We start from the raw sequence: 25406 nt of genomic DNA on the forward strand, positions 1-25406 counted from the left end.
TATTTAAACTATACTGTATCAAATTGTGATGGATCAGTACTGTATTGATCATGAAATAGTTGAAACACCTGACACCCCTCTCCTTTGTGTTTAATTTGAAGTTGCTCTACCTCCAGAGAACACTGATGGCTTTAATAATACAGTCGAGAAGAAAATGGAAAAAGAAGGAGCTGGACAAAGTGGCGTGAAGAAACAACTGAAATTTGAAGTGAGTTTTTGTTTAGATATACCTGGTTCAGGTATGTACAGATAGATAAAGGACACCCTTTGGTTTCCTCACAGAGGCACAACCTTTAGGGTAAAATTCAGCAGGTAATTTAAATGCATTGTAAGAGGCTTTACAAATGCAACCATTCATACATTGTCCAAATGAACACTTAAAAAGGAGAAAGAAAGTAAATTTGTTGTGTGTTCCTCCTCCACTTCTGATCTGCAGCCAAATTCTATGTGCTGAAGAGATCTGTAGCTTTTGCAGTTGTGCACTGGGCTATGACAATCGTACAATTACTCCAGGTCACCTTTGAGCACTGGATATAATCTTTACTTTGGCTAAAAGTGTAAGACTTCAAAGGAAATTAATTTGGAGAGATATACAATGGACAACTCAATCAATATTTCCTATTTCACAGCACCATCTAAGGTTTAAATTATCCCATCAAAAACTCAATAAAAACATTTATTAAACAAAATGTTTAAATTATCCCAGCCATCACTATCTGGACAGGATTTTGGAGAGGACAGGCCCATGATGTGCAGTGGTTTTACTGAAAATCTTTTAAAAGGAATGGCCACAGGCTGAACACTGCAAAAACCAATTGATAATACATTCTCTAGCTCCTTTTAATGTATCTTATGGACCAGACCCCAATTTATATTAGGAAACCAGAAGAGGCCCCAATAATGTTTCAATTTGTAGAACTGTGAAGGAAGGATACTTCGCTCCAGGAGTGAATTCACTGACAAATAAGGATCTTTTATATCAAAACAAACTTTATTATCAACACAGGAGTAACCACATTAACATCACAGAAAGTAGCGTTCCAATTAACAGTTAAACAATTCTTAAAATAAAAGGAAACACTTTATCTACTAACTTAGACCTTCTCTATCTCCAATGAAGCAAAGCCCATTACATGTCAAAAGCCACTTGTAAATAAAGTGAGCAAATACAGGGATAAATGCTGTACTCTTGTGTAGATCTTTCTTGGAAGGACTGCATGGTGAGTGAGACCCTTTCAGGGACAGCCTGCAGATCGTTCTGTCTTTATCAGACTCCTGCTCAACCTGACCGCATTTGCAAAACTGCTGTTCAACTTAAAAACTCCTAGCAGACTGCTAAACCCAAATCAAACTGCAAAACTACAGACCGACCTGGCTCCTCCCATTAATTACATAATCTTTATCCCACTCAGATCTCACAACCTGTTTACCTAAGTTTAAACATATGCCTCAAGTTATCTACAGGAACCTCCAGCAATCATAACAAAGTTTCATTAGGCATCTCTTTGTAAAGAACTAAATGGTTAAAATTAATCATGACCTCAACTTCTGTGACCAGTTTTTGAAGTCACACCACCTGCCTGTACGTTAAACCAGGATTTTTAATAATATGGCCACAACAGATATGTATATAATACAAAACCATTTCTTACATTCATCACATGTAGTAACCATGGCTTAGTTTGTAGCACTATTGCCTCTAACTCACAAAGGTCTAGGTTCAAGTCCCATTCTAGGGCTTGACCACAAAAATCAAGGTTGACACTCCAATGCAGTAGCGAAGGAGTGCAGTGCATTACTGAATGATACACTGTCAGGCGTACCATCTATCAGATGAAATGTTAAATTGAGACCCGTCTTCCTGCTTGTATGGGCGTAAAATATCCTGTAGAGTCTTTTAGAAGAAGAGAAAGGGTGTTATGCCTGGTGTCCTGACCAATATTTTATTGCCTGGGGTGGAATTTTGCCAAAGAGTGTGAGGCTCTGACTGAAAACCAGCATGTTTCTCTCTGTAGGCCCACCCACCAAATGTGGAATGATTAAAATAGGGAATGCTCAAGAGGACAGAATGGGAGGAGCACCGCGATCAGACTGCTCTGACTTACCTGGCAGCAAAATATGGTCTGATTCATGCTAACACCAGGGGGGATTCCCGCCACCAGCAGCAAAGTTCCTGATGCGGTGGTGAATCTCGTGTTGGGCAAAAAATGGGCAGGTGCCAATCCCATTGTGATTATCCGGTCCCCACTACGGGCGGCACTGAGGCTTGTGCCCCTGTTAACGGGCTGGACACCAGATTCTCCATGTCTCTTTGATGCCCCGCCCCTCTAGGCCAGGATTCAACCAGGCATGTTTTGATGCAAAGACACGGTGGTGATCCTTGCGTTGGGCCAAGGGGGCAAATATTTAATGTAGGTGCCCCAAAGTCCATCAGAGAGCCCCCTCCCCCCACAATGTAAATCCTACCCAGCACCTATCAGTCCCCCTCCAGAGACCCTCCCCTACATCAGAGATCCCCTCATCAAAGAACCAGCCCTATCAGAGATTCCTCTCTTCCCCCCCCCCCATTAGTTACCCCTGCGTGAAGCTAAAGAGCAGCCTAGCAGCAGCTGTTAACTTCATAGCCTAAACCACATCACATGGCTTTAAGCCCCATAGATCCTTTTGATCTACAAGCCTTCTATTCACTTTCAAAGGGAAATAGCTAATAGGCTGTAACTGGCTGATAATAGCTTCCAGATAGCCAGATGTCTGGATTGTTTATTTTCATTTCCCTTCACGCTTGAATGAACCTCAAGTACCCTGCTTTGAACCTAATCACAATGTGTGTAAACTTCGGGGAGTTAAGTGCTTTCACTTCCTCTTTTTTGCAGCAAAAAGTACATAACCCAATTATCAGTAGTAGCTCGATGTTTATAAACATTGTGCTTGGGTTCAAAGCAGGCGACTTGAGATGCATTCTAGCGTGAGGGGAAATGCTATGGGGGGGGGGGGGGGGGGGGGGCAGTTTCCAGGACTTGGTATTGGACCGCCAATTTAGTAAGATTAGGAACGTAATTCCTTGCGCTCCAGGCCATGCATAGATTTGAGGGAGAGGGAATTGTTTTTGTGTGGCACTCCTAGCGCCAGAAGGTATTTGGCTCCAATAAGAGAACCTGGGGTGGGATTCTCCGTTGCCCGACGCCTATATCGTAAACGGTGATCAGGCAGAGAATCCCGGTTTACGACCGGATCTGAGGCAGCGCCAGTTTCCGGATGCTCCACCCCCTCCAAACCGGCATCATCGAGGAGTAGCCGCACGCCATTGGGACGGCCTCAGGACGTTACCTGAAGGACCTCTCCCGAATGGCCGAGTTCACGACTACGGGGAACACGTGTGCTCTCAGTTTTTCCGAACCCAACGTGGCGGCTGCGGACTGTGTTCAACGCCGCCACAGGGGAACCATGCTGCTGGCCTGGGGTGGGTGGAGTTAGCAAGGGCTGGTGGGTGGGGTAGCCAGGAGGTGTCCAAGGAGGCACTATCTGGCAGATTGGGTCTGCGCGCAGCTGCCGCCATGTTGTACGGCACGACAGATGCAGGTCGTCGACGTGCGTATGCTCGGCCATGGACCCGGCAATTCTCCAGGCGTTTATATCAGGAAGGCCGTGCATTTTATGTGGCGTGGCTGCTAGCCCCTCACCAGTCGGAGGATTGGTGCTGAGGCCTAGCTGATTTTTTTGTCATAAAACCAGGCACTTCCTTTGGACATAGCCCATAGTCTCCCAAATGGAGAATCCAACCCCATATTTTCTTGGTGATTCCCAGTAGCTCACAAAAAAAATCTGATTTTTGTCTAAGCAAAAGATCCTTTTATTTGTCTACACTGGAAGAAAAAGCTGGATGTCTGGTCAGGTTATCTTAAACCTCAGTGGGCTGTAATATGGGCGGTAGTGGATCAGCTGCCCATTATAGTGTCAATATGAATTTCCATATCAATGGAAAGGAAATGCAGAGGGTGATTGTATAATAATGGTTTTTCTGATACTACCCACTTTTAATCCAACTGAAGTAGAATTAGACCCCGATATATTTTATTGCTTTCAGTCACCTGATGTATATTTCATGACAAAAGGACCTGATTTTCCATTCAGATTACGAAAATGGCTATGTAATCTTGGATGTAGAAGTCCTGCCCCTGAACATGATACTTACCATTTTTGCAGGGGTGGAATGAGGGTTGGATTCCAAATTGCTCATCTATGGTACATGGAGACAGCTGCCCTATAAAGCAGCAGCTGCCTCCAGTCATGTTGTATTTCCATCAGCTAGGAATGTACGATGAGTTCAGATTAGATCTGTTAGGAGCAGGTCTAAATTTTGCAGAGTTGCTTCGATAGGTGGCATACTCTTTTGGATATGGTTCTTGGACACCTTTGAGGGAGGTCAGTTGCCCTTTGGTAGACGTAAGATGCCCTTAGGGAGAAGTAAGGTGCCCTTCGGGATTGTAAAAGTAGACCTGCATGTACATAAAAAGTGCATAAACTCATTGGAACTGTCAAAAGTAACTGTCAAACTGTGAATGCATTTAAACCTCCTGCCCTGTAAATATTTTGGGGGGGAAACTGCAATGTTTTCAAAAATAAATCGGTGCTTGATATTTCACCAAAGAGAAAATGCTGGAAAATCTCAGCAGGTCTGGCAGCATCTGTAGGGAGAAAAAAGAGCTAACGTTTCAACTCCAGATGACCCTTTGTCAAAGACTGCTTGGTATTTCACAGACTGTTGACACAGGGCTGGGGTAATGAAAAAAAAAATGAAAATCGCTTATTGTCACGAGTAGGCTTCAATGAAGTTACTGTGAAAAGCCCCTAGTCGCCACATTCCGGCGCCTGTCCGGGGAGGCTGGTACGGGAATTGAACCGTGCTGCTGGCCTGCTTGGTCGGCTTTAAAAGCCAGCGATTTAGCTGAGTGAGCTAAACCAACCCCTAGGTATATCATTACTTGATGAATGCTGCATGATTAATTTCACAACCTTCCATTATCACAGTTGATTGCCTGTCAGTTCATGGTTTGATTGACAGCACCAAGTGGTTATAAACGCTGAATTGAATTGGGACTATGAATTCCAATGCTTATTTTTATAAAGGAGTAATGGTGATGACTAGGTTTATAATTGGTGAGAGTAGGGTTTTTTTGAGACAATTAATTCTTCTTTATCTTGACTAAGCATGGGTCCTGAGGTCTGTCCATGGTGGATACTGGGTGAGTTAGCATAGTATGTATAAGGCAAAGCGGTGGATGATTGGGAGGGGACATGGGTTGGCACTAGGTTAACTATGAACCTAGATAGAGGTAGATAGAACCTGGGTCGAGGGACATACCTTGACATAGGGATATAAAGGACCAATGAGGTGGGCAGTGAGGGATTGTGGAGGATAGAGTGGCATGGGGAGGTATGGGTCCATGAGAGGTGGGTGGGGGACATTAGTAGGCATGGATGGAGCATAGAAAATGTGTGGAGCACTGTTTGGAAATTTATTGTTTTAGAGAAAAAACCTTGACACCGCGCCAGTGCACCGAGGCAGGTGTTACACTCAGCCCACCTCGACACCCGCCAGCCTCTGCACTTGTTCTAGGATTGCTCGCCCCAAGTCCATTTTCACGGCCCCAACTACCACCCCTCCCTGATCAAAGTTCAAACCATCTGGGGCACTTTCTCCCAAGTCGGATTTCTGGAGCTGGGAATTGTCCCGACTCTGTTCTCGACTGGGGGCAAAATTCAGGCCTAGGAATTACCACCTTCCAGAAAAAAGAAGCAAGAGAATACATTTTCTCTGGGATTTTTTAAAAATCTTAAATTAATCCCATGCTCTTTAGAGAATTTGTAGTGTCGATGGGTTTATAAAGATCTATTAATTGTGAATTGGAGAAATAAATTCCACTTTTAAATCCAGTAATTGTCTGTGGGTTTTCTCGGCTGCATCAAATATTGTTCCCAACATTTAGAATATTTAGATGTTAGTACCAGATGTCAAATAAATAGCCATGCCAAATTGTGGGGCAGGACGTGCTTAATACAGAAGGGGCATGCAATATGATGTTATCTCTTGAGGTTTTTCACTCATTAGGTTTTACTGAGGGTGAATTCTTCTACATATTTCAACCAATTTCACCAGCATTTCAGGAAGTGAACCACCCTGAAATGTTTACAGGGCAAAGTTTTGCTAACTGCCTGACTGGTCCTAAAACTGAGTCCTACTAATAGATCTGAACCTGTAATACATGAAAAACAGCTAATGGTGAAGCATCACACTGGTGAAAAATCATTAACGGGGTGTTGACTGGAACCTACACACTTGAGTACCATTTATTTTTCATTGGGCAGCTGCTCCCTGGTCATCCTCTTCCTTTTTAGATTGTTCTTCCTGTGTGCACATCAGTAAGACTAGATGAGCGATGGCATCTTATTTCCTGTCTGGAGTCATAGTTGTGTCAGACCATCATTGTGTGTGACCAGTACTTTCAATGTAAAATATTGCCAAGGTGAAGTGAGATCACTCCTTCGTAAAATATGTTTTTAAGCATTTATTCTGTTTCTTGGAGTAATAGAATAATTATGTCTTTCACTATCAGTTCCCAGATATTCCTATTTACGTGAGTCCATATGTAGCTTTCTGACGACCTTCCAATGGGAAAAAAACCTTTGGATGACACATTTTCATAAGCCCATTTCTAGCTGCCTGGCATGGAGGATTGGCATATTTCCTACTCCTGGATATCGATCTTGACATTCCGACATTAGCACTAGCCTAAACTAGAGTCTCAGCTGCTATTGAACCTTTGACATGTTAAAGCACAGGGATCACTATCTAAAAGCAGGAACAATGCTGATCTCTACTTTCCTCCCGGGCAGCTGTCTACAAATAGAGCTATCCATCGTCTTGGATATGAATTCCCCTAATATGGACTGGCGTGAAAGGGAATATTTTCCTTCTGGAAGCAATTCTGCTTAGTCTGGCTTGATTTTCTTTCTTGATTGAGTGCATCAGACTAAATGATGTTGGCCCTTTAACCAGATAAATACACACCATAACTAAGCTGAGAATTGCTTCACTTCAAACCTGTCCGACTCCATCTCATCATGTAACATTTCTGATTTGGAAACAAACCAACTATAAACCGTGTCAAAGGCTTGACTTGTAACTTTACTGCTGGCACGGAGCTGGGGCATACAAACTAGGAAAGCCAGAGGCACGATCTTGGATGATGCTGGGGCACACTGCAGTTGATCTCAACATCCACAGGCTACAGAGGAGAACAGTTAGCCATGGCTCCTGCTCAGGATCATTGTCCAATGACTCTTATTGGACTTTGTGCATCTGTGATTGCCTGCACAGAGTGATTTTTAAAAATTGGGTAACTGCGATGTTCTGTGACACTCTGATCTGAGGCACCTTGGGCTAGTTTATCCACGAACTTGTGCCTCTGAATGACTTCCTGGGCGACAACAGGGAATGTTTGGGAGTACTCCCTTCAACTTTATTTCCATGGGACCTCTTGTCTTTTGCCCAGTGCAGGACCAGGCCAGGTCCACTTGGGAACATAGCAAAAAGGAATAGACCATTTAACCCTATCGATCCTGTTCTGCCTTTCAATCTGATTTTGGCTCATCTGTGACCTAAATTCATGCGCTTGCATTTGTCCAGTAACTCTTAGACTAACAAAAATCTATGGGCGGGATTTAAAATGAGCAATTCACCTTGCATTCGTTACCATTTGCAGAAGAGAATTCCGAGCTTCCACCACCCTTTGCATGTACTGGCATGGTGGCCCAGTAGTTAGCACTGCTGCCTCACGGGGTCCTGGATTCAATTCCAGCCTCAGGTGACTGTGTGGAGTTTGCAATTTCTCCCCATGCCGGCATGGGTTTACTCCAGGTTCCCCAGATTCCTCCTCCCACAGTCCAAAGATGTGCAGATTAGGTGGATTGGCGATGCTAAATTGCCCCTTAGTGTCAAAAGGTTAGGTGGGGTTACTGGATTGCGAGGATAGGTTGGAGGCCTGGACTTAGGTAGGGTGCTCTTTCCAAGGGCCAGTGCAGACTCGATGGGCTGAATGGCCTCCTTATGCACTGTAAATTCTATGATCCTATGTAGAAGTGTTTCCAAACTTCACTCTTGAAACATTTGACTGCAATTTTGTCTCCAAAACCAACAGAAATATTTTTTTCTCTCTCTGCCCCATCAGCTTCTTTTAACATCTTGAAAATGTCAATCAAATCACCCATTGACTACAACTGAGCTAAACAAAAACCTGCGGCAATGTATAGAGGATGAAGTTCTAGTCTCAAGTCCCCACCCTAATTTTCAGCGATAGAATCTGGACAATAAGTGAGCTATTGCAAATTGACTCCATGTTATCTAAGCTCAGAAGTGAACACTTGGCACTGACATGAGATAGTTTAGAAGACTGAGTTTCTTTAGAACCCTACCCTACCATGAATCACTATGTTCAGGAGAACATTAGAAGGTAAAGTACAGCATCATTACAATTTTGATTACCAGGAAATGCCAGATATATAGTTTTAGAAAAACATACTTGGTCTAATTGGAAATGATTCCTTTCAGCATGGACATTGTATTTTCCTTTGCATTGGACCTTCAAAAGATAACCTGTTAGAGGTTTGATCTTTTGCCATATTCTATAAAATAACATGTAAGTTGCACTTTGATACTGGTGTTAATTATGTTAAATTGTTGAATAAATAAGTGATTTTGTTTGTCAAAAAAAACGAGGTTGGACCTATTTTGTGCAAGATATCCTGGTTCATCTATTGTGAAGCAGTACTGCATTTATCAGGATATCCCTATCATTTAAATTGCTTGAATAGTTAATGTTTGTAAGGTAATCATTATAGATCTGCATATTTACTGATATGGCAAAATATCAACATTGTAAAGATGCAAGGCATTGATTAAACAGGATTCTAGCACATAATGCCTTTTCTAAAGGTCTGTAGTTTGCTGCTTATTATGGTGCTGAATGTATCGAGACAATATGCTGAGAGAAAGTCTGAAGTCGCCCTTAAAATACATTTTACAGGAGTTGGAATGTGATGTTTCTGTAGAAGAAGACAACAGGCAAGAGTGGACATTCACTCTATATGACTTCGATAACAATGGGAAGGTCACCCGTGAGGTAAAACAAACAAATGACTCACCACCATTTTTGTTCTTTTATTGTTCAAAGATGTAAATTTCTTCAAATCCTTGTTTGTCTTAAAACTTTCCTGTCCTAATTAAAAATGAATGCTAAATTAGGATATTTCACGTGTAGGAGTGTCTTTTGACAGTAAAGCAAACTTTCAGCATGAATATGAACTGTTGAGTTGGTTCAGAGTACATTTCTGTTGGTTTTACAGCTGCATTTGAGCAGTTTTCATTGTGAATAAAGTGCCCAAACCCAGCTGATGTTCACACGGACGTTTAGATTCACGCAGTGGTCAGTGAAGTAATAATAATAATAACCTGTATTGTCACAAGCAGGCTTACATTAACACTGCAATGAAGTTACTGGGAAAAGCCCCTGACTCGCCACACACTCTGGTGCCTGTTCGGGTACACAGATGGAGAATTCAGAATGTCCAATTCACCTAGCAAGCATGCCTTTCGGAACTTGTAGGAGGAAACCGGAGCACCCGGGGGTAACCCAAACAGACAGAGCATGATGCAGAATGTGCAGACTCAGCACAGGCAGTGACCCAAGCCGGGAATCGCACCTGGGACTCTAGAGCTGTGAAGCAACAGTGCTACCCACTATGCTACCATGCTGACCCAAAGCATTTCCACCTGCTTTTGTTCATGTTTATGATCATTGTGGAGGGAGGTAATCCTTGGCCTTTCATCATAGAATCCCTACATTGCAGAAAGAGGCCATTTGGCCCATGAAGTCTGCACCAACCTTTGGAAAGAGCATCTTACCTAGGTCCATGCCTCACCATAACCCAGTAACCCCACCTAATTTTTTGGACACTTAAGGGGCAATTTAGCATGGCCAATCCACCTAACCTGCACATCTTTGGTCTGTGGGAGGAAACCGGAGCTCCCAGAGGGAGCCCACGCAGACACGGCGGGAAAGTGCAAACTCCACACAGTCACCCGAGGCCGGAAATGAACCCGGGTCCCTGGCGCTGTAAGACAGTAATGCTAATCACCTTTTGGCTAAGATCAAATGTCAGATCAAGCCCAAGATGAGGTGCAATGCTTTTTATTGTCAGCTCAGATCTTGCAGGTCTCTTGTGGAGATCATGAATTGGCTTCAATTTGAATTTGAACTTGAATTGTTTTTTGGAGCAAGCAATGAGATGGATTAACAGTTTGCCTTATCCACTCTGCGCATTGGCTTTGTAACTTTAAGGATAAAAAGTTAACCAGTCTCTGTTACCCCAGGGTTTTCAATAGTTGTGTACAAATATATTATCAGGTCCATACATATCTGAGCAGCCATGGCTTAAAACCACTGTATGGAACTGATTCAAAGGGATTAATAAGGAAACGGGCCACATTTTCCTGTCATTATGATATTGCAGCTAAATCATGTTGCCATCATTTGTTCGGCAAGTTCCTGTTTAACTTCATATGCACATGTTTCATAAAATGTTTTGTTTATTCTATTTGAAAAGGTCTGTTGAGACTCCACATGCAGATATTTAGAAAAAAAATTCCCACCATAACAACATTCCTGGTGCAACTGAAATAAATGGCAGTCTGACCCTGCCAGTGAATGACAATAGCATTAGGCTTGTCTTGAGGAGATTAAGCATCTCAGTAAAAATATCCTAGAAGGACTTGCATGCTTTATAGTGTTTGAATAGGAATTTTGCATGTGAAATATTAATAGACCTAAATATACGACTTCCAAAAAATCCACAAGGTTTTTTTTCATCTCCATCCTGACTGTACATGCAATTATCAAGGCTGCTTCCCACTCCACAGAACTGCTTACTATTATCCATCTGGATCACTTTCAGTTGTACCTGGGAATCTTTCTCTGGGAGCCGAGTTGGAGTCTCCCGGAATGTCCCTGTTTTTCAGGTGTATGACCTCGGTTGCACTGACTTTTCTTGTAATGCTTTAATTTGTACTCCGAGGCTACCTGTTAGACTTTGGAGACAGTTCTTAGCAGGCATCACAAAGTCTTCCATTGTCAAGATTCTGTTTAGAAGCTTCAGTTCTACTCCTGCCTAACTTGAGCTGGAACTAGTGGCTTGAATAACAGAGTGGTGCAAAAATTAAAGTCAGGCACATTAGCAGCCAAGTAATTGAGGTGGATGAATGATACCCATATTTCCAAGTAGCTCAGTCAGTGTAGGTAAAACAATGAAATAACATCTTTAAGGGAGCTGTTTCATACAGAACTACTGTAAATTGCAAGAGATATCTTTCTTTATTATCGAATAACTAATTTGCTAAACGAATTCTCACAACTTTTGTTTGTGACTGGTACATTGATGACATGGGCAGAATGGTTCAATGTTGACATATTTCGAGGACATTTTATTTAAGGAGGTGTTATCTTAATCACTTGGATAGGACAGCAATACTGTGCCATTTTGCTTTGCATTGATTTTGCATTGCAATTTATACAATAAGATCTGCATCATTACATCGTGGTGTTTGACAAATATGGAAAATAAAGGATTAAAAACAGAAAATACTGAAAATGCATAGCAGGAAGTATCTGTGGTGCGAGAAACTTATTTTTTTCAGGACGGGGGCCTATCGTTAGACCTGGAACGAACTTAATATTACCACCTCCACTCGACCCATCTTTAGTTTGCTTGCTTGTTCCATTACCATCTCCATTTGCATTGCACCATCAGCACTTTTGTCATTATTGGTGGAATTGTACCCAAGGTCAGGTTCAAATGGGAGCCCTGAGCCTGCACTTGCCAATAACAACACTGGCCCTGAAATCTTCAGGGAGGTGACCACCTCGTTGGCTGCCACTAAGCTTGCGGTCCATTTAAGGACAGCAGGCAGTCTCTCAATGCTGCAGGCCCATTCTGAAATTAACAAGATTGAGGCCAGCAAGTCCATCAAGATAGACAGGGAGCACTTTCATTGGATTGAAATCGGCCGTGATTGTGTTCTTTCATGCCTGAGGCCTTTCAGTGGGGTATGGAACCTCCAGCTACAATAACCCATGAGTAGGCCATCTTCGTTGGTCTGTAAGCCTGGCTGAAGTGGTCTCACTCTGCTGGTAGATATCTGGGGCGGAATTCTCCGACCCCCCCCCCTGCAGGGTCGGGGAATCACCCGGGGCCGGCGTAAATCCCGCCCCCGCCGTGGCCGGAATTGTCCGCCACCCGGGAATCGGAGGGGGCGGGAATCACGCCGCGCCGATCGGCGTGCTGCCCGCGATGATTCTCCGGCCCGTGATGGGCCGAAGTCCCGCCGCTGACAGGCCTCTCCCGCCGGCGGGAATTGGAGCACCTCTGGTGCCGGCGGGATTGGCGGGGGCGTGGGCGATCGGACCCCGGGGGGGTGCCCCCACGGTGGCCTGGCCCGCGATCGGGGCCCACCGATCGGCGGGTGGGCCTGTGCCGTGGGGGCACTCTTTTTCTTCCACGGCCTTCACCATAGCGGAGGCGGAAGAGACCCTCCCCTACTGCGCATGCGCCGGTGGTGACTTCAGCGGCCACTGACGCACCGGGGCATGTGCGAACCTGCGAAGGCCTTTCGGCCAGCCCCAACGCCGGGCGGCGGGCGGCAAAGTGGCGCCAACCACTCTGGCGCGGGCCTAGCCTCCGACGCCGGACTGGTTGGCGCCACTCCGCTACGCCGGGACCCCCCGCCCCGCCGGTAGGGGAGAATCCTGGCCCTTGTATCTACAAGATAGATGGGAAAGTATATTGTGAAGAGGAGGCTACAAAAGGACATAGATAAAGTGAGTGGTAAAACTCTGGCAAATGGAGTATTGATTTGGGCAAATGTGAAATTGTCATTTTGGCAGGAAGGGTAAAAAAGAAGCACATTATCTAAATGGTGAGAGGAGGTGCAGAGGGAACTGGGTGTCCTAGTGCATGAATTGCAAAAGGCTATTATGTATGTACAGCAAGTAATTAGGAAAGCTAATAGAATGTCATTGTTTATTGTCAGGGGAATGGAATACAAAAGTAGGGAGGCTATGCCTCAGTTGCACAGATCATTTCTATTTCGGACTTCTCTAGCATCTGAAATATTTTGCTTTTGCATGGAGAATTAAGGTTTGTCACACATTTTCTTTTAATTTAAGACAATTGACTTATAACTGTAAATGTATCCAAATTACTGGTTTCCTTTTAAACAATATTAATTTGCTAAACTGGGATGCACGAGGAACACTGCAAAGATTAATCTCCTGGAAGAATAATTAGGAAAGAATATCCATGTGGAATATATTTATAAATAAATATTGATAGAGACTAATTTTACCAAGTCTTAATTAAAAGCGTTTTACAATGCTTTGTGCAGAGATAAATTACCAGGCTTTGTGGATTTGAAAAATACCAGGTAATCGCAGTCAGTGCTACTCTTTATTTCAGAGGCTTTTGAAGGCCTAACTGATTTTGTTCTCATGGTCTTTTGAGAACCATTAGTTCTGCTGTAATTACCTTCGCAGGGACCTCAGTTAAAGACTGGAAATCAAAATTATTAAATCTAATTCTGTTTGATCCACAAAGTTTTACAGCTGTGTTTCTTAAAAAAAATGATTTAAATCTTTTGCTTGTGAAAATTGCTTGGTGGTTTGCATCTGACTTTGGTGTAATTTGTAGTGCCGTTAAAAAGCTTGTAAATGAAAATAAAGTAAAGGCAAGGGAAGCTTTGCATTTGTGTTTTTGAACCATTCTTAAATCTAAAACTGATAACTGTGCTGAAAGTGCATTGAAGCAATTGCCTGCCTGAGAGCCTCACTCCATTTCCTTGGTCGAAAGTTGCTATGACTAAATATGAATTCTGCTTTTCTCAAGTTTTGGGACAATAGACTATTATAGAAGGGTGAAGGAATAGTTTCAACAGCATCGTCATGGTGCTATCTGCATTTTAAAATTATAACTTTCTGAATTCAAACTCATTTTTTCAATCATATTCATGGCTGGTGGATTGTTTGCACAGTGCTGCGATAAGGTGCAGGGATGTAAAAGTCGACATTAATATGGATCAAATAGCACTCACTCTGGTGCTTTGCATGAGTCTCTAACACCTACTATTAGCAACAGCACTTTGTAACTGATGTAGCGTTGTCAGCACCATACTGCCAATCTCCTTACACTTGATCATTGAAATGAATATTTACTTGCAGACCTTTTAACTGTTGGCAGTCAGCAATATAAAAGTTTTTTGCATTAATTAAATTAAATTTGGGAGGATATGGGCTCCAGTGCTTTGAGACCAGTTGTCTCCAACCTAGAAGTGGATATTTCAGTAATTTTATGAAATGTAATTTGTTGTACTTATTTCTGTCACAGAATTGGTATAGTGCAGATGGAGGCCATTTGGTCCATCAGATCTCTCCAAATTAACATATGTCTTGGTGCCAATCCCCTGTATTTTCCTCGTACCCCTGCACATTGTTTCTACTCAAGTATTCATCCAATGCCCTCTTGAATGCCTCAATTGAATTCCTCCAGGGAGTGCACGCTAGACCTGAACCACTCGTGTGAAAAAGTTTTCCCTCCCATCACATTTGCTTCTTTTGCAAATCATTTAAAATCTGTTGAGCTTTCGTTCTTGAATGTTTTACGTGCGGGAAGAGTTTCTCCGTATCTACTCTGTCCAGCTCCCTCCTGATTTTGCACATCTCTATCAAATCTCCTTTCAGCCAAAGAGAACAGCCCCAACCTCTCCAATCTGTCTGTATAACTGAATGTTCCACTTTGCCCTGCAGAACTTACATTTTTAATTGGCAGCACTTAAAGGCTATAAAATCTTGTGCTGACTTTGCCTAATCCAGTGACATATTTTCCCTTTTCCCATCTTCCTCCTTTTCTTCATGCTGGTTATGCCGCCACAGGTGAAATAGCATTCCCATCCAACACGTAGTTGTTCTCTTATAAAATTAGTCCTTGCACATTTAGACATTGCAGGCGATCTTGACCCTATCCTCACTCAGGGTAATTTTCCTCTGGTTATGCGCAGCAAAAGAGTAAATGTTTTGAAAATAACCAACCTGACCGTTTCTAGCAGGCTTGTGATCTCACTACATTTAGTTACCAGAGCAATTCTTGCCTTATACTTTGTGCTGCTATCCTTTGCCACGCAACCTCATTGGACTGCATCTGCATAGTTTCATTTCTACCACATCACAAATAGCCAGTGCCACTCCAGCGATAGATTCCCATTTTCTTTTTTTTACATTAAAATTGCTATGGTCCAACTTAGTCGGTAGTATGAATAAGATGTACTTTCAACAAAACTTTTTTTGACTGATGATACTGTATGAATCAAATTTATGTAATTTGAGTTCATAGTTAAGGTTGGCCTTTAATTGAGAGTATCATTTCAAAGGCTAGAAAGATGGAAAGCGGGAATGTTGGCGTCATCAGTTAAGGGTTCCTGTTCTGAGATTGAAGTCATCCTATCATGTTATTTTGATAGGTTTCACAGTATTTAAGCCAACATTTTTCTCATCTGTCTGCAATAGTGCATGTGAGCATAATTCCTCATATATTTTCTACAGTGTGTTTAATTTTAACATTCATAAATGGGCTGTTCCTGAAGCTATAAAAACCCATGACTCCAGAATTCGGTTCATAAAAAATAGCTACACTTTGGCAGCCTCTTTGTTGATAGATTACTACACCACTTTTGGTTTGATACTTTTGCAGGATATCACTAGTCTTCTGCACACCATCTATGAGGTGGTAGATGCGTCTGTGAACCACTCACCAAGTACCAGTAAAACACTGCGGGTAAAGCTAACGGTGACACCTGATGCAAGCCAAAAAAAGAAAGGCAATCACACAGGCCAAACCGGTAAGAAAAGTCTTATCAGCATGTATTTGCAAATGAAGGTTTCTGTAAAACGAGTTCTCATTACTTTCTGTTAAAGAGTTAATTTAACTAGAAGAAATTTGTAAAGAATACATTTTTTAACTAGCCAGTTGTAAAGAATCTTCATAAAGATTCAGATTTTGGGGGTGCATTCATAGAATCATAGAATTTACAGTGCATTCGGCTCATCAAATCTGCACCGGCTCTTGGAAAGAGCATCCCACTTAAGCCCACACCTCCACCCTAGCCCGTAACCCCACCTAAACTAAGGATAATTTATCGTGGCCAATCCACCTAACCTGCACATCTTTGGACTGTGGGAGGAAACCCACGCAGATATCGGGAGAACGTGCAAACTCTGCACAGACAGTGATCCAAGCCGGGAGTTGAACCTGGAGCTGTGAAGCAACTATACTAACTACTCTGCTACCCTGCCGCCCAAATCAGAAATGAGGGTTTTGATATTTCTCTCCCCATATCTTTTAAAAGCCTTCAAAGTGGAAGACTGAAAAATGTATACAATTAAGTTAAGTGGCTAAAAGATAAGGTGTTAAACTGGATATGCCCAAAAAACTGGTACGAGGAATCACTGTTTGTGATTAATGTCCATTCAGTATGATGCATGCAATATGCAATATCCAATCATTTGAATTATATTGCATGCAGCCAGCGGTATTGTACCATTCATTGACTGGACACATCAGCAGAGATCCCAAAACAAAAAGTTCCAAGTGCCACTTTAAGTTCGCTTACACCACAGGGGAGATGGATTGGGGCTGGAGCAGGTGCTGGTAGTCATGCAAGAAATTAATCTGACCTGGTAAAACTGTGAAGAATAGAATAACCCAGAGAGAAAGAGGCTCCAAGGTTTTCGAAAGCTGCACTGAGCCTTGGCAGAGGAGGTGGAATGTAGAACAACTGTCCTGTATCCACAGCAAGGGTGGTGGTTGGGTGTAGCTGGGACACGCATACACTCCTGGAAGACAGTGGCAGCAGATAACCATGAAGGTCATTGCCCAAATGTAGTGCTGCAAGAAGCATAATGACATCAAACATGTGGTCAAGGTCAGTGATGCATTTTCAAATACCATACCCTACCCACGGACACCGCTCAAAGCACCACCATTCACATACCAACAATCCATATCAGTTAGGATTTATACCTAACATCTCAGTGCTTCAGCTCACTCTTCCACAACACTGCTGCAAACCTCACACACCCACCTCACAGCTTCCTCATACTGCCAGCTATTCAAAGGTAACTGTCACATCACCCAACAGGTTGCCCAACACTTTGTGACACACTCTCCCTTTCTGAACAAGGTGATGAATAGTGAATTGCAGTTACTGGTATCACACTTGGATGATATCTTTACAGACAGTCTGGGTAGAAAGGAGCCATCTAAGTTCCCTGTTCCTTTTCCTCCTTACGCTCCTGCTCCTCAGCTACTCACCATGTAGCTGGTGGCAAGGGCTGTCCCTTTATGAATGTGTAACATGAAGCAGAGCACCATGAATTTCAGCATCTTTTCTGTGAGGTCCTCCAGGGCACTCCAGTCAGCTGAAGTATTGTTTCAGCACACCACTGACCTACTCTACAATGTTTTGTGTGGCAGCGTGGCTTTTATTGTTTGCATACTGACTCATCTGTATGAGTTGCTCAATGGAATCATGAGCCAGGTCATCAGTGGACAGTCCTTGTCACCTAGTGACGTGACAGTTTAAGTTGCCATGGTGGCACAAATGCAGCTGGCCCAGTCAACAGAATGAAGATCTAGGATAATAGACATTGACCTACATGGTTATTTTCACCAACTGTAAGCTGAGTGAGTGAAATCCTATTTGGTTCCAGTACAAGACCAGATTTGATACGGAATCTTCAAAGTGGCACACCTTTAGTCAATGACCCCTTAAACCATGAGGAGGCCAACAGCCGGAGTGATGCTGTGTGCTTGTATTCCCCTGCTTGTCTCTGGCAAGAGAGAGAGAATGAAATGTGTTTAGCTCCAATGTCCCCATTGATCTTATTTTGGAATATGTGGATGATTCATTTAAGTTTTGCTGGAAACTATTGGGTTGTTGCACAGCCTGCAGGGAACATTTTTTAGCTTTCTTTGAATAGAGAGCCTCTTATAATGGACACAAAACTCAAGCTGTTGTAAATATCTTCAGACCCAACCTGCAAGGGGCCAGACCCATAAACGTTTATTGCCACAATCACTTTCACAGCCACTGGCAATGGAATGTTTGCCATGCTCCGACTGCAGTTGTGACTCCATCTGATTGACTACTTCAGTGAGGGCATACTTACTAAGGTGAAAATGCCTCTCGCGTTGTTCCTTGCTCTAATTAGAAGAATTTCTTCATGAACTCCCTGGACAGATATGGGGCAGAATTTGCCCAGAAACGGCAAAACATTCAAATTCTGACTGAAAACCGGCGTAGGTTTACTATTGAGATCTTCCCACACATTGCCAATTTGTTTAAAAGGGGGAAGTGCTTTGCACCGTCATTTTGAGGGGCAGATCCTAAATACGGCAGCAAGTCCGGCTGCATAGATCTCAAACTGGTTAAATACGCCTCCCTCCCCCGATCATTGCCGGCATCGGGGAACCCCCCTCCCCCCCTCCCCAATTGCCGGCATTGTGTCTTGGGGCATCACACATCTCTTCCCCCCCCCCCCACTCCTCCAAGTCTCCAGGGCAACAGCACTGATCCTTTTAAACAGCATTGGTGGGCAGTACCTACTGTTGGATGCATGCTTAGCTGTGCCAGAAGAGGAAACTAACTGGAGCATTGAACTCCAAAATGGGACCATTAATATTAAGTCAATGCTCTACATTAATTGATGTCATGATCTGTCTGCTCTGCGCACCTTTGGCAAATGTTCTCTGCAAGCATGCAAATGCCCTCAGCAATGTGGCATGGGGCACGTTTCTCTCCACGTATGAGTGCACGAATGGTGGATGTTACTTTGGAGCACCAAGAATGCTCGAAGCACCCAAAAAGGGGAGCTCATGAGACCAATTTCTTGTGTATAATTCAGAACTTTAAAGATTGGAAAATAATTTGCAAGTGAGATTGATAAGAGAAGCAAGCTTTCGTTCCTCGTGCTTGTAGAATAAGCACGATACTGTTTTAAAGAAGTGTAGTGCCTTACAGAAAATAATGAATCAAATACAATACTAGACGAGAAAGCTTATGGGATTTTTGCAGGTTTTAAATTAGAAGAACTTCCTTTTCAGTGATTGAAAAGAGCGTGTGTATTTGAATTTGTCGAAGAAATCAGAGATTGTGAGCAAAGTGGTCACTTTTTTAAGAACAACACAAAACCCTTGATTATTTGCAGGAGAACAGGCCCAGATGGAATGTATCCAAAAGTACTTAAGGAAATGAGATTGGAAATAAGGGCAGTCGAGGTTATTTTTTTGAAGCTCATTAGTGCAACAGTAGTACCAAATTATCAGAAAATAGCTTATGTTCCAGTTTTTGGGGGGGAAAAGTCACAAATCTGACCTCTGGATTTACAGGTCTATCGGCATAGTAGAAAAAGCACTGCAGTCTGTTTTAAGGGAAGTAATTAAATATACTTAATAAGTAACGGCAATGGTCCTAAGCCTATGAATACCAGGTCATGAACAAATTTATTTTAAAATCCTTTGAAGACAACTGAATTGATTTGAAAGGAAGTGCACAGTACAATGTAATGTAATGGATATTTTGATATCTAAATTTTTGAAAAGATAGTAAATCTTTTTAGAGCCTTGAAGTCACAATGGATAAAAATGATGAATCAAGAAATGTATGATGTGACCAAACATTGAAACTGTTGAGCAATGCATGGCAACCATTGCAATGCCAAATAAATGTTGTGTATGCAGTTATCTAAAATATCTAAGGCCAAAAAGTGAGACAAGCACACTACCCAGCTTTATTATGTTTAGGTGAAGTATTGTGTACAGTCAGGGTTTAGATAATTGTGAAATGATAGGAGAGTGGAAGAAGTTGAGAAAGTGAAAGAAAACTCCCATTTACAGAGTGACACACCACATTTTCAGAACATCTCCAATCACTCGATGTCCATCTGATCAGTTTTGAAGTGTAAGTGAATGTATTAACCAATTGCTCACAGCAGATCTGTTCAGCTGCAAATGAAATGAATGATGGCTTGATCTGTTTGTGGCCACCCAGATGAGGTTTGGTTAATGTCTCTTCCAAAAGGAGGCATCTCTTAACAATCTGGCATTCCCTCCATATTGCAATGGAGTGTCAGCCAAGACTTTCTGCTCTTGCTACTGGCTTAGATGTGAAAGTGCTACTAATTAAGCAAAACTGGCAGCTATGGTTTTGGTTCATTCAATCAGAGTCAATAGGGGCTAAGCTTAAAGATTAAAATCTTTACCATGGGCAGCATGGTAGCATAGTGGTTAGTACTGTTGCTTTACAGCTCCAGGGTCCCTGGTTTTGTTTCCCGGCTTGGGCCACTGTTTGTGTGGAGTCCACGTATTTTCCCTGTGTCTGCATGGGTTTCCTCTGGGTGCTCCGGTTTCCTCCCACAAGTCCCGAAAGATGTGCTGTTAGGTAATTTTGACATTCTGAATTCTCCCTCTGTGTATCCGAACAGGCACCGGAATGTGGCGACTAGGGATTTTTCACAGTAACTTCATTGCAGTGTTAATGTAAGCTTACTTGTGACAATGAAGATTATTATTTAAAAAAAATAAAGTGAGACTTTATCAGGAAGAGTAAATCAATCCTACTGTGGAATTATTGAGTACACTGGCACTTAGCAGGTAAAAATCAACTCGGTTGAATTATTCAAAATAGAACCGGGTTAATTCAACAAAGAGATTTGAGTTTGAGGCTACTCCCGTCCCATACCACTGAATAAAGCTCTGGCCTGCAAACAGCACCAACGCAGTGGGCTGACTGAAATCTACTGTATGGAGGACTGCTTTGGAATGACTGGTACACATTCAGGGCCTGCTGCTAGAAGCCACTGTTCCATCCTCCAGTCAATATTTCTGATTTTCTGGTTTTGACTTTTCATGCTTTGTAAATATTTGATAATCGTAAAGAGCTTGTACTCTGAATTGAAAGAGCTAATGCCTTCAATTACCCACTCCATTTTAGATGTGAGCAATTCATGGCAAAAAGCTGAAAATAAATGTGTGGAGGAGTCAAAGAATATGGAGAAGAAAGTCCGTGCTACCCTTAGGTAAGAAACGGGCTGATGGAGGAGAATTTCCTTTCAAAGAAAATCAAGCTTTCGAGCTCCTTTCAAGCTGTAAAAGCCACTGCCAATTATACCGCACCCTGTGATTATCATCTAATAATGATTAAGTTCAATCATTTTTTAAAATATGTTGAAATTCAACAATGTTACTTTATATAGAAATATTCCAACAATTAAAATCCAGGTGTGCCAATGTTTCACAATTTGTTTGGATTAACTTAAATAAGATTAATTTAAAGATTAGCTTAAAGATTATAAAAATTTTAATATGTATGTTGGATTTCATATAAAATCTATTTAATACCATATTTTGAATGGTGCAAAAATTGAGATGTATGCATAAAAAATACAGTAGAACTTCATCTAGATTAAGCCTTCTGTAGAATGAGTGTACATCAACAAACTACTCTTTTTCAGGCGTCAAAACAGTGACCAGCATCCCCAGCCGATAAACTGCCATCGCCACTGTGTGGATGAGAATATAGAAAGGAGAAACCACTATCTTGACTTGGCAGGGATAGAAAACTACACCTCAAAATTTGGACCAGGTACTAGGATCTATATTGGTATAGATCAAAAAGCTGGCTGTTTTTTGTTTTTTGCAGGTGCTACTGTACATAGTCATTCTTATTTCTATGTTTTTGCGTTAATTGCTTCTCCTTAAATATCTCCTTAACTCTTCTATCTTGAAAGACAGTAAATGATATTGAGATATAACTCCATAGGCATTTTCAGATTTGATTTCAAGAAGTGCTTGTCATGCAAAGAGTCAATATTTGGAATTGTCTTCTAGTTAGAACAGTGGAGGTAAAAACTCCAGATTGCTTCCAATGTGAAGGAAAATGCGACTTAATTTATTATCAGGTGCAATGCTTGACTAATCACCATTGAAGGTCTGCTCCCTTTCAAGGTCCTGACTGCATTGTTAGCAGTTTTTGTGACTGCATCCCAGGTCTCATACTCTGGCCTGGCACATTGTCGGACTGACAAGCTGGGGAAAAAATGGCTGTGGCGAGTCCTGGAGGAAGCAATCTATATATTCTCTGTCTGTATCTATCTCATGATCTATTGATCAATCGATCTGCCTGGCCCAGTGATGTCCAGAGGTCAAACAGGATTGGATGGGACTCGCTGCACAACCATTTCTCAAACTCATTTCGGACAAATAGGAGACACTTTACAGGACAGGGGGAATACTGGAAGATGTGTATGTTGGGGTTATTATGTACACCTTCCAGAAACTGAGCAATATTGGGCACGAGTTACTGCCTGCGTCCCGCTGGAATCAGGATGGGACGTGGCCGGTAGATCCCGCCAGAGGCCTCTCCTGGGATTCCTGATGGTCATTATGCCTCACAAGACCTAACTAGATTTTGCGAGGCATAGCAATTTGGATCCCGCCCACAATGGGGAACTTGCATAGTTAAGTCAGTTTAAAAGCCCACTTAACTATGTTTACACCGGATCAAACGGCCACCCGGCATCTACCGACCTCGCCAAGGAAACCCCAGCCGAGTGTCGTTTAGCAGTGGTACCCGTTTCGGAACGGCACCTGGGGGATCTCTCGTGTGGTCGGCTTCTGGGTAGGGTGGTACCCTGGCACTGCTGGTGCAACCCAAATATCTTGGCACTGCTACCTTGGAACCCTGGGTGGCATTCCAGGGTGCGCAGGTGGCACATCCAAGCTGGCAGTGCCATGGTGCCAAGCTGGCATTTTGCTCATTCCTGGGATCAGGCCTGGGTGTGCCCTGCCCGTGCGAGGTGGGAAACTAAGGGCTTGAGGATCCTTTTACAGAGGTCCGGGGGTCGCATCAGAGAGTTCAAGAAATAAAGATACCATTTAAGAATGATGCCCCGATCTCTTCCTGTACTCCGCTTGCTTGAGCTCCTCAGTGCCGGAAATTATGTTAAGTGCGGCTTTTGGGGGGGCGTTCCTCGTCAGGGGTCGAAATAGCAACAAAGTGTCGTTAGATAGCGGTGTCGCTCCTGGTGCTTATAGCGCCAGGAATGACCCAGCTAATACCACCCAGAATGGACGCTGATTTTTTAAAAATTAAATCATGCTCATTTACTGGAATATTTGGAGCAAACTATATCAAAAAACACTAAAGGTGGGACAAGCAACAAATTGAAAAGAGGGCCTTGGCATTTAGGACCTAAGATCGTAAGTTCTTAAAACTCACTCTCTGTGGAAAAACCCTCTTTAATTTATTGTCTCATGCATGTGTTTTATCCCACAGGTTCACCTCCAGTAACTTCTAGAAAGGAAAGTCATGTGAAAGTTTCTCATCATGCCAGATCCCATTCCCATGATCCGGAGATCATGCACAGTCACTACAGGAGATATCAAACTATGGATCCAGGACACAGCCATCTTAACCATTCTTCATACAGCAGAATGATTGAATTGCAGCAAAGACTACGCAATCAGGACACCAGCAAGCACTTAGTTAAATCACCCAAAACCCTGAGCAAAAATGTGATGGCTTCAGTCCCAGCAGGAAAGGTTGGCAAGAGCAAGCCTTCACAGAGTCCCTACATGCCAATGACCTCCACTCCTGTGGTAGTCAGCCCAAATATTCCATATCGGCCCATGCAACTTGGTCAACAGCATCAGCAGAGCCATAAGAAACACAAGCAAAGGTCTAAGGACAACCATCAAGTATATAAAGCCTTCCAGCCCCCTTCAAGAGTAGTCGAGCAAGAGCATGTGAGGGATTTGCCATCGCTTATGCTATATGAAGGCCATGTTGGTCGGATTGTTCAAAGACATGAACATCATCACCACCATGAACATCATCACCACTACCATCACTTCTACCAGACATGAGCAAAAACGACCCGGGTATTCTCGAAGAATTTAAAACCACATTATCCAATTTGAAGGGGTGATTTCAAACTGGATTTTGTGACCTTGTGTCTAGACAGTATTGCTGATATTAATTATAAGATGTTAAGTTCATTATTTTGACAATGAATAATAATGACATGAAGTGAAACTAAAAGACTTTTGAACAGCTGGCTACCTCTAGTGTTAATTCAGATTTTATTTTCTTTAACCTATAAAATGTGCCACAGGGGTTTTTTCTGTTCTGCATACTTGTAACCTTTTTGTGTTGTCCAGAGTATCATTTATGTTTCTGTAATTGAATTATTTTCTGTATTAAGATTTGCGTTACCCACGTTTGCCAACTCTACAGTGGTTATAATACTGTAGTTTTAATTCTTCCTTCTGGAGTCAATTTTATTTCTACCTTTTGAGAGGAAGCCTAAAGGAAAGAAACGCTGCTACGTGTTCTGAAAGATTTGTGCCATTATCAGTGCGGTTTTTTTTTCTTAGTTTATTTGGTTGTTTTAATTCAGTTCTTTCTGGTGAAAAGGTTGTTGATTTGAATGTTTTGTTACTGAACATGCATTTGAGTTCTTTTGGAATATCCTAAGCGAGTGGCATGTCTCTCGGTTAATCGTACTCTTGACATGCATACATATGTGAAGTGAATTGATTCGACAAAACTGTGCAAATAATTTTCAAAAACTCCCTACACTCAATTAGTGCATTGTATTGCAAATCAGATGCTTACAATCTAAACTTCTTGGGTGCAATCACTCGTGTGCATTTGAGAAATGTGCAGAGTGTGATGTCAAAGAATGTGCACATATGCAATTAAACTCAATATTATAGCACTCAAGTTCTGCCACTCCTGTCCCACCAACTGGGGAAACCTGAGGTTACCGTACCAATTGATTCTGCCATAGGACTGAGTGACACACAGGGCTGGATTATCCAGTCCCCCAGCCGCGTGTTTCGCTGGCGGACGGATTCTATACTCCCACTGCTTTTCGCTGGGATTTCCCCATTGAAGACACCTCATGCTGGTGGGAAGCCCACGGGGGGTTGGGGGGGTTGGAGGAGGGGGGGGGGGGGGGGGGGGGGGTAGGGGGAGGTGCGCTGCCGGTGGGAAAAGAGAATCCCAACAGCTGGAGAATTCCGGCCAGAAGGTGCAATGCTCTGTACACATTTCACAGAGGTTGGCAAGTATATATTCTATCTCAGGTGCATTTTCTTTTAAAACTGTGGTTTGAGTTTATTTTTTTTGAAATAAGAGTCTCTTCTGAAAGGAATGACAGTGGACTTCTTCACGAATGGTACACAGG

At 42.7% G+C, this 25406-nt stretch overlaps 1 protein-coding gene across 2 annotated transcripts in view; it reads left to right on the top strand.

Annotated features, from left to right (window-relative positions):
* nkd1 (NKD inhibitor of WNT signaling pathway 1) overlaps nucleotides 1-25147 on the top strand; it is a 128398-nt gene extending 103251 nt beyond the window's left edge. The window contains exons 5-10 of one of the 2 annotated variants that reach the window (XM_038806692.1): nucleotides 102-208; nucleotides 9084-9179; nucleotides 15850-15997; nucleotides 21149-21233; nucleotides 21669-21799; nucleotides 23492-25147. In XM_038806692.1, coding sequence (XP_038662620.1) covers nucleotides 102-208; nucleotides 9084-9179; nucleotides 15850-15997; nucleotides 21149-21233; nucleotides 21669-21799; nucleotides 23492-24081 — 1157 coding nt within the window. In that variant the 3' untranslated portion in view covers nucleotides 24082-25147. The remainder of the gene's footprint in view (nucleotides 1-101; nucleotides 209-9083; nucleotides 9180-15849; nucleotides 15998-21148; nucleotides 21234-21668; nucleotides 21800-23491) is intronic. The other variant, XM_038806693.1, reaches the window with a different exon arrangement.
* Nucleotides 25148-25406: the final 259 nt, after the last annotated feature.

This window comes from Scyliorhinus canicula, chromosome 9, assembly GCF_902713615.1.
Source record: "Scyliorhinus canicula chromosome 9, sScyCan1.1, whole genome shotgun sequence".
Classification (NCBI taxonomy): Eukaryota; Metazoa; Chordata; class Chondrichthyes; order Carcharhiniformes; family Scyliorhinidae; genus Scyliorhinus; species Scyliorhinus canicula.